Source organism: Apium graveolens, chromosome 6 (assembly GCF_009905375.1).
Source record: "Apium graveolens cultivar Ventura chromosome 6, ASM990537v1, whole genome shotgun sequence".
Lineage (NCBI taxonomy): Eukaryota > Viridiplantae > Streptophyta > Magnoliopsida > Apiales > Apiaceae > Apium > Apium graveolens.
This window is the reverse complement of record NC_133652.1, coordinates 259,009,230-259,019,017: the sequence shown is the minus strand read 5'-3', so window position 1 is coordinate 259,019,017 and position 9,788 is coordinate 259,009,230. Positions and strand designations below refer to the sequence as shown.

The following is a 9,788-nucleotide window of genomic DNA, read 5'->3' as shown; positions in this document are numbered from 1 at the left end:
TTCAAAATTTGTACTCATTTATAATATTATATACAATCAAATGACACTAATACTGGATTGTCGCTGTTAATTTGAATTTGAATAACAATTTGTTGAATTTGAATAACAAATTTGTTTTGTCTTTGTATGATGACATAAACACGTAAACTCCTCTCTTTGCTTGATCAAAGTACTGTCAATTTCTTTGCTTGATCATAGTATTGTGAAATTTTGTTGTTTGTTCGTGAAACTCCCATGTTCTCTTCGTCATAGTACTTTATTACTTTGCTTGATGATAGCAGTATGAAATTTTGATGTAGGTTAATGATAGTTGTCCACTGAGTTGTGTTATTCTTTTCTTTTGTTTGGCATAGTTGTATAGTATTGATTCGGTGTGTGCTTTTTGTTATGTTATATGATGATCAGATTAACATTTTGTACTAACTGATAAACATTGTTTTCTCCTTTGAAGGTTTATAAGTTACCTACTTAAACTCGACAAACGTAATGAAACAGCAGAAGAACCCTACGACCACTGGAACCAATCCTCGATTGTCTAATGATTGTAAGTGAAGTTAGTGACACACCATGTTTCCTCTTAGATAATATTATTGTGTTTATTAATGTTGTTCATCAAACTGTTATCCCATATTACAGTGGAGTTGCAAGACCATAATATGGAAGTAGATGTTATTCAAAACTGTCATCAAATGGAAATTTATGATAAGGCATCATTGCCATATGATAATTATGAGTGATGTTTTTTAGAAACAGGGAACAACTAATCATAATGCTTATTTTCATCATATGCTATCACGTCAATCATGGTTATCGTGTTTACAGTTTTGGTTATGATTTTTCTAGGGAGTTTTGGTTATGGAATGATAAAGCAGAGAGCTGAAGTAAAAACATAACCTATTCTATCTAGAATTTATGAGTGTCTTTGTAATAGTATACTATTTTTGGACTAACCACATTGTCAAATCTCATGTTTAAACAACTAATCGTAATGTCCGCAAATTAATACTGTAGGGAATTATGAGCATGTGATGAAAGCAAATTTTGATCCTGTAAAAAACAAATCAAATTCACATTTTCCAAATAAAGGTAGTGTTAACAAACATACCCTCTCAATATTATACAGTTGCCAAATTAATTTTTAAGTTAATAATTAAAACATTTGCATTGTAGATTTTTTAACGCCATTTCAAGATTCATCTTGGGCACGGAAGTTTGGCATTGCTGCAGATTTAAACAAAAAATGAAAGACAGGCAATGGTATGTCTACAAATCCATCAGTAAATTTTTTATTAACTTTATAGAATTTAATCATCACGTTATATCCTCTCTTTATGTGTACCATTGTAGGTGAAATGAAGTCATAAAAGAGAAATAGTCCTCTCTTTCCGTTATCTGCAAATACAACAGTTCACTCTGAAATGAATAAAGGTATAACTTTGTTCCATTATAATGAACTCTTATATACGTTTGTCCTGTATGACTGATTAGATCAGCTGCAGAGAATCAAAATTCAGGAATTTCTCCAAAAACACCCGTGCCTGGCTGCTATGGAAATAGGGCCCCGTTGTCTGCTTTATCTATGAATACTCTCCCTTCAAAAAATAGTGCCTACTCTCCTCAAACACACTTCTCTCCAAATGTACCAAAATTAAAGGAAAATCAGATAAGCAGTAGTAAGCACACGCGGAAGAAATGCAACAATCATCTGCCATCATTTAATCACTTCAAAGAAGGTACATTTCTTATACAGACCAGTGGAAAAGTTTGTAATACCATTTCTACCTTTTTGAAGATATTTAAGCAGTTCATAATTGAATAGGGAATAAATCTGAAAGAAAGAAGCCAATGGCTGAGTTTAATGCCATGCCAGTTAAGAATTTTAATTTTGATGATACAACACCAAATAATACTTCTCATAAGGTTTATGATTTAGGTATGTATTTTTACTTACTGTTTACCCGCTTCAACTGTAAGTAAAACTGGCTCACTAATAGTTTCATGTTTTCCTTTAGAGGATGCGTGTTTTTGTGATTTCCAACATGAGGACAATGATGCATCATCTGAAGATGAAGACTTCACTGCTGATTTGAACTATGATTCCTCTGAATTTGTCAAAACTGCACACCAAGGTGAGGAAAAATTTATTGCTTTATGTATTATTTTGTATTTTCAATTCACTTTGTGCATCCTCACATTCTACATTCTGCATTTTACATTTAATGTCTTCTGTACATTATTCAGTTGTAAAGGAATATGCTTCATTGGTAGCTCCTGATGTTCAATGTTCACATTGTCATGAATGGATGTGGAAGCAAGAGCGTGCAATTAAAAATATAACCCGTGGCCCTCCTATTTTTTCTCTCTGTTGTGCAAAGGGGCAAATTCAGTTACCAAATGAGCCACCTACTCCCTCTTAAATTTGGCAGTTACATAATGATAAAGAGAAATCTAAGCGATTTAGTGATGGTATGCGTATGTTCAATAGCATCTTTGCATCCAGTTCTACAGGCGGTAAAGTTGACCACTCAATTAATTGTGGTGGTGCCCCTGATGTTTATCGTTTAAATGGATAAAATCATCACCTTTTCGGTTCACTCATACCAGAGAAAGGGGATGATCCCAAGTTTGGCCAATTATATATCTATGACACTGATAATGAACTTGGTAATCGTTTGAAGTGGGTAAAAGTCAGTGATGGAGAAACTGTAGACGAGATTGTTGATGGTTTGATGAAGATGTTGGATGAAACAAATGAGTTGGTAAAAGAATTCCGGTCTGCCCGTGACCGTTTTGAGGCTGATGGGGTTGAAGATTTGGAAATTATCCTAAAGGTTTTACGGGCTGACAATGGACGTGAGAATCATGTCAGTACATCAGATGAAGTTGCAAGCATAATGGACGGTGATCTTGACGAAACAGATGGGTCGCGTGATATTATTATTGATTCAAAAATAAAGGGGCTTGAAAAGATATCAGATATTCATCCAAAACTAATGGCATTACAATATCCACTCTTATTTCCTCATGGTGGTGATGGTTTTCATAAAAATATACCCTTTGGAAAGACAGATAAGGACTCAAAAAAGGGAAATGATATCAATGAAGGAGTATTACTCATATAAATATCAAGTTAGAACAAATGAAGGTACTTTTGCAACCCTGCTTACTTTCATTTTTGTATATTCTTCAGTATTTCAACTTGCAGACTGCGCATTGTTTCAAATTGTACAGGACTAACCCCACGTCTTGGTGGAAGACTTTACCAGCAGTATGTTGTCGATGCCTTTTCCACCATTGAACAAGCAATGCTTTGGTGGTTCCGTACAAATTAGAGTACTTTGCGTAATGATCTATATAGCAATATACGTGATAATTTAAAATCAGGTGATTGTGATAGTACGAACCTGGGGAAAAGTTTCATCTTACCAGCAGGATTTGTTGGTTCACGAAGATACATGCAACAGAACTTCCAGGATGCCTTGGCTGTCTGTCGATATATTGGACATCCCGACATCTTCCTCTTAATGACTACAAATCCCCTTTCAGATGAAATTATTCAAATGATGAAACATATTCCTTTGTGTTCCTCGCAGAATTCTCCAGATATGATAACACGTGTTTTCAGATTAAAACTAGACAAAATTGCAGAGGATATCAAAAAGAAAAACTACTTTGGTGTGTGTCTCGGAGGTATTACAATTCTCACTCTGTAAATTCTATATAATGCCAACATTTCAATTTAGAGTTCATGTTCACCTTTTTTTCTGCAGTGATGTACGTAGTTGAGTTCCAAAAACGTGGTCTTCCTCATGTCCATATGTTAATATGGTTGGATTCCGCTTCCAAACGCAATCTGCAGGCCAATGTTGATAAATATGTTTCTGCGGAGATTCCTGATCCTGTTGCAGACCCTGTAGCTTATGCTGCTATCAAAAGCCATATGATACATGGCCCGTGTGGTGTGGAATTTCCTAATTCAAGATGCATGAAACAGCATAAGTGTATACGACATTTTCCTAAGAAGTAAGATTTTGTTATATTTTAATATTTATTTAAGTCCACTTAGTTAAGTAATCAAATGAAGACATTAGTTGTTTGCATTTTATTAGTTTTTATTTGAACTGCAGGTACTCTCCAAGCACAACATTTGATCAATCTGGATTTCCAATTTATAAACGGCGCAAGACCAATTTTACGGTTACCAAAGGAAAAGCAAACATGCACAATCAATGGGTTATTCCTTATAATCGGGATTTGTTGGTCAAGTATCAGTGCCATATGAATGTTGAGATATGCTGTCATGCCCGCAGTTTAAAATACCTTTTTAAGTATTGCCTCAAAGGACATCATAGAGCAACGTTTCAAATAAGAGGGAAGAAAAGAAGGACTGATAGTGGAGAAAAAATTGATGAAGGTGAAGACGAAATTCAGCATTCTTTGATGGGAGATACATTTGTGCAGCTGAGGCTGCTTACCGCATATTTAGATTTAATATTCATTACAGATCAGTTTCAGTTTTGGGTCTTTCATTTCATTTTCCTGGGAAAAAATACTGCACTTTTCGATCAAATGAGCCGTTGGCAAAGGTTGCTGCTCGGGAGAAGGACAAACTTACTCAACTAGAAGCTTACTTTGTTTTGAATGGAAAATATAGTAATGCAAGAAAATACCTCTATGATGAGATTCCACAATATTATGTTTGAAATGAAAGTGATCGCTTCTGGAACTTAAGAAAGAGAGGCAAAGAGATTGGCCGCTTATCTTATTGTCATCATAGTTAAGGGGAATTATGGTATTTGCGCCTGCTACTGACCAAGGTACGAGGTGTTACTTCTTATGAAGATTTATGGACTGTTGATGAAAAGGTATTTAAAAATTTTCATGAAGCTTGCAAATAGTACGACCTTCTTGACGATGATAAAGAGTGGCATGAAGTCATCCAACAATGTTCCACATGTGGTTTTCCATCTCAAATTCGGCAATTATTTGTCCACATCATGGTCAACTGCAAAGTAAGTGATCTAAAGCTACTGTGGAACAGTCATTGGAGAACAATGATTGATGACATTCTTCTTAATCAGCCCAAAATCACAGGAAATCAGTTTCTTATCCTTAATGACAAACAACTCGAATTTTATGCTCTTTCACGTAAATGCCTTATCTTAAATTCAAATGTGCTTCTCTCAGAAATCAAAATTTGCACTTTAAAGTAACTGATGTTATTTGTATTGCAGAAATTCACAAGCTGCTCAAGTCAATTGGGAAATCATTTAAAGATTTTGACCAAATGCCTCAACCTCCTGACACATATCTGGATTTCAGTGATAATAATTTGATCATAGAAGAGAGAAGTTATGACATTGCAGAAATGGAGAAGGAATATGCGGAGCTGATATCAAACTGTAATGCTGAGCAGTTGACAGTATTCAACACTGTAATGGAATCAGTTAGAAATAAGAAAGGAGGTTTATTTTTTGTGTACGGTAGCGGAGGCTGTGGTAAAACCTACTTGTGGAGAACAATAATTTCAAAGTTAAGGTCGGAAAGACAAATTGTACTTCCTGTAGCTTCATCTGGAATTGCAGCCACACTTATGCCCGGTGGTCGCACCGTTCATTCAAGGTTCAAAATTCCCATTGTCCTTGACGATGTTTCTATGTGTGCCATAACACATCAATCCGACATGGATCAATTAATCAAAAGTACAAGTTTGATCATTTGGGATGAAGTGCCGATGCAACATCGCTATTCGTTTGAATGCCTTGATCGTTCACTACGTGATATAATGAAAGCTGTCCATCCAGACCGCTTCCATATGCCTTTTGGAGGTATCACCGTAGTTTTAGGAGGGGACTTTCGACAAATTCTCCCAGTCATTCCACAAGGCACACGTGGTCAAATTGTGTCGCCATGTATCACAAAATCAAAACTGTGGAAATTTTCTATTGTCTTCAAACTGATCCACAGCATGTACATCACTAAAGAAAGAACTGAATCTGAAATCCAATCATTAAAGAACTTTGCAAAATGGGTTCCGGATATTGGTGATGGAAAAGTTCCTTCTACTCATGTAGAAGATGACATATGTATTTCTGAAGAATACTGTAATCTGCAAGGTACCAACTGTGTTGAAGAAATGATTGAAAGTACCTTCCCAGATTTTAAGAAGAATTTCCAAGATCTAGACTACTTGAGTGAAAGAGCTATACTCAGTCCAACAAACCAAACAGTTGGACATGTTAACAGTGCCATTGTTGAGACCATTCCTGGAGAAATGTACTCTTATTTCAATGTTGATACAACAGAGGATTTCCCAGGTTCTCAGAGGGATCAGATGCAATCTTTTCCACCCGAGTAACTCAATTCAATTAATATACCAGGTCCGGCGCTTCATGAATTGAAACTGAAGGTTGGCATCATAGTGATGTTGATGCGCAATTTAAATCAGACATTGGGATTGTGTAACAGAACCCGAATGATTGTGACCAAGTGCCTTAAACATTGTGTGCAGTGTGAGGTTATATCAGGGACATACAAAGGTACAAGGCATTTCATTCCTAGAATGGAATTATCTCCAACAGAGACCCATTTACCATTCAAATTATGACGTAAACAAATGCCTCTGCAGATTTGCTATGCAATGACGATTAATAAATTCCAAGGACAATCTCTGCAGAAGGTTGGTTTATATCTATCCAAAGGAGTTTTTACGTATGGTCAAGTATATGTTGCTGTGAGTCGTGTGACATCTCCTCAAGGTCTCAGATTTTTTATCAATGATGAAATGGGTAACCCTACACATGTCACTCAAAATATTGCCTACAAGGAAGTCTTCTACAATGTTCAAAACATTTCAATGTCTGCAAATGTAGCTTTTAGTAATTAGTAACGTTAGGCAATATGTAACTGTGGCAGATACTAATGTAACAATACATTTTAATGCTTATATATACCAAGTGAAGTTATTTTTGGTTATATATTGTCCCTGTTCATGCCGAGAGTTATCAGTCTTAAACAATGAAGAAGCAATACCATTTGTAATAATAATGTAACCAAATATATTAAAATAACCACATGGTTCCATTTCTTCATTCACAATGACTTTGTGACACGTACAAAAAAAATATTTTCCTTTTAACTGCATAAAAAGAAGTCATAATTACAAGTACAATAATTGAAGTCATTGTAAACCACCACCTACATACTAATTACAGTTATCCATTGGTTAGGTTACAAGAACTATTTTTCTCAGATCTATCAGGTATCTTCTCCTAAATCTAACTTCAGGTTAATAAATGCTACCACTGTCATACTCAATCTAACTTCTAACTACAAATAACTTAGATGTGTTTAAATTATTTAATCTTCAGGTTTAATGTCTTTTTACAAGTACAATACGTTGATGAGTTTGAATGACTCAACTGAATAATGGAATATTCGTATTCGGGCACAGTCAATTTGGAAAGGAATTAATCGTGAAACAGGAGAGTTCCGAGGATACAATATCATATTTGTGGATGACTATGTAAGATGTATTTTGCTGTGCATTTTTGTAATTGGTAAGCACAGAGTCACTTTTCTTCTTATTAACTATTGACAATTTCTATAATTCTAGAGTGAAAGGATTCATGCTTTCATAAGTCCTCAGATTGGAGAGAAATTTGAGAAGGACTTTATTGAATGTTTGGTTTACACGGTGAAGAATTTTAAAATAAAATTATATAATGGAGATGAAACAAATCGACCTATTCGAACTGACAAGCATATCTACTTCACAAATGACACTGTACTTAAAAAAGATGAAACTTCCGGGTTAACAGTCCCACAGTACAGTTTTGATTTGTTCATGTTGGAAGATTTGGAACCAATGAAGCAGGACAACTGATTCTTAACAGGTATTTATAATGAAAGTACTCATTACATATATATAAATGTTTTCATTTATAAAGAATCAAAGAACAGATTCTTTCATTAGATGTGGTGACAGTCATACTTGATATTCAATCAAAGACCAGCTACATTAAAGATGGAAAGGAGAAATCCCATGTCCTTTTCTCGATCACAGATGGGAAGTATATTTTATCCATTATATTTATTCAGTCTTGGACAACCTAACTAATAATATGTGCACTAAATGTCATAATTTAACTTCATATTCTGTGTTATTTAATAGCAATGTCATCAACATGACTTTCTTCAATGAGTTTGGAAACTCTTTCCTCAATGCTATGGAAAAAGTTGTCGATAAAACAAATATTATAACTATATGCTATGCCAAAGTCAGTGATTGGAAAGGTATTACACAATGTCATAAATTCATCCAACATTATTTTTTGGTCAATTTAAAGTAACTTTTATGTTTTAGGTTATCTGTACTTGACCAACTTCCCTTCCACCAGATTTTACTTGAATGCCGATCATTACAACGTTTCAATACTGCGCAAAAGATTTTAATCTTTACTTAAACATATAGTTTTGACATGTAATGGATATATGTAATATATAATAAATGGTTGTATTGTATTAGAGTGAATGAACCCAAATTTTTTTGCAATGGATATTGATGATAAAGAGGAACCAGGGGTTCCAGTAATGAAAGTATCTCAAATTCAGAAGTTGACAGAGGATTACATTGAGGTAAATATTTATTTAATATGTGTGACAATTTAGATTTAAATACAAAAGCCATTGATTGTCAATATTTTTGCTATGTAGAAACAAGTATGTTGCCAACTTACAGTTAAGAAAGTTGATGAGAATATGAGTTGGTACATCCCCATATGTACTCATTGTGATATAGAAATAGTAGAGGTTAATAAGAAGTTCAAATGTCCAACTCCCGAATGTGCTAGGGTTTACCCCTATCCAGATAGAAGGTATTAAACATGAAAAGACTCTTTTCCCCTTTATTTATATCTATCACATACTTATTTCAAATAACACTAAAACCTATTTCCATCAGGTTCCAACTTTATACTCTTTGCAGTGATGAATCGGGGACCATTTGTGGTATGGCCAAATGATGAGATATGCCGAATCACTGGGAAGACAGTGTATGATGTGGTAGGAGATGATCCTGAGGTTGAGAAAGGACAACAGTTACCCAAAATGCTTAAGTTCTATGAGAAGAAAACTTACAATTTTACCATAATCATAACAGAAACAAATGTGAAGGAAGGATCAAAAGTATACAAAGCATCTCAAATTTTTGAAGTTGAGATATCCGCAAGTCATTCACCATCTCTGAACAAAACTCTAAAACCAGTTGCAACTGAAATGAGCATCGTAAGTATTTGTTGATTTCTTTTTTGGTAATGACCCTTATTAACACTAATGTTCTATTTTATAGGGAAGTGACTCACATGAAATCAATCTAAAGGATACCACTCCTCCGAAGACAAAATCTTCAAATAAAAGCAAAAGTAGGATGACTGTGGAAGTACACAGTACTGAAGAAGCCAAGAAGAAAATCCAAAAATTTAAAAAATTAAGCTGGAAAAAGTAAGTTTGGTTAAAAATATGAAGCGTGAATAACAATTTTGTAATGTATTTACATGTCTAATTCATTTTATTTTTGTTGCAGATATGAGTTGGATAGTCTTACTCTTGCCAACATACTTTTGCAATTAACTTTCAGAAGCAATATATGTCTGCCCGTGAAAGCAAATTTGAAATATTTTACTATGACATTATCATCAAGTGTAATGAATAGTTTTCTCTGCAATTAACATTTGTTGTGGTTACCATTCATTTGTAATCTGCAGTTTCATGTGAACTTTGGTTAGTTT

At 34.4% G+C, this 9,788-nt stretch overlaps 2 protein-coding genes across 2 annotated transcripts; both read left to right on the top strand.

Annotated features, from left to right (window-relative positions):
* Positions 1 to 1,240: 1,240 nt before the first annotated feature.
* LOC141665932 (uncharacterized) lies at positions 1,241 to 4,703 on the top strand. The gene is made up of 12 exons (XM_074471920.1): positions 1,241 to 1,251; positions 1,489 to 1,733; positions 1,820 to 1,933; positions 2,013 to 2,129; positions 2,242 to 2,321; positions 2,427 to 2,552; positions 2,679 to 3,036; positions 3,232 to 3,321; positions 3,385 to 3,690; positions 3,771 to 4,023; positions 4,128 to 4,414; positions 4,462 to 4,703. The coding sequence occupies exons 1-12, from the start codon at positions 1,241 to 1,243 to the stop codon at positions 4,701 to 4,703; spliced, it is 2,229 nt and encodes a 742-aa protein (XP_074328021.1).
* An 86-nt stretch (positions 4,704 to 4,789) lies between these two features.
* LOC141665931 (uncharacterized) lies at positions 4,790 to 8,454 on the top strand. Its single transcript, XM_074471919.1, has 7 exons — positions 4,790 to 4,817; positions 5,235 to 6,354; positions 6,469 to 6,517; positions 6,629 to 6,868; positions 7,616 to 7,827; positions 8,174 to 8,295; positions 8,366 to 8,454. The coding sequence occupies exons 1-7, from the start codon at positions 4,790 to 4,792 to the stop codon at positions 8,452 to 8,454; spliced, it is 1,860 nt and encodes a 619-aa protein (XP_074328020.1).
* The last annotated feature ends 1,334 nt before the right edge of the window (positions 8,455 to 9,788 follow it).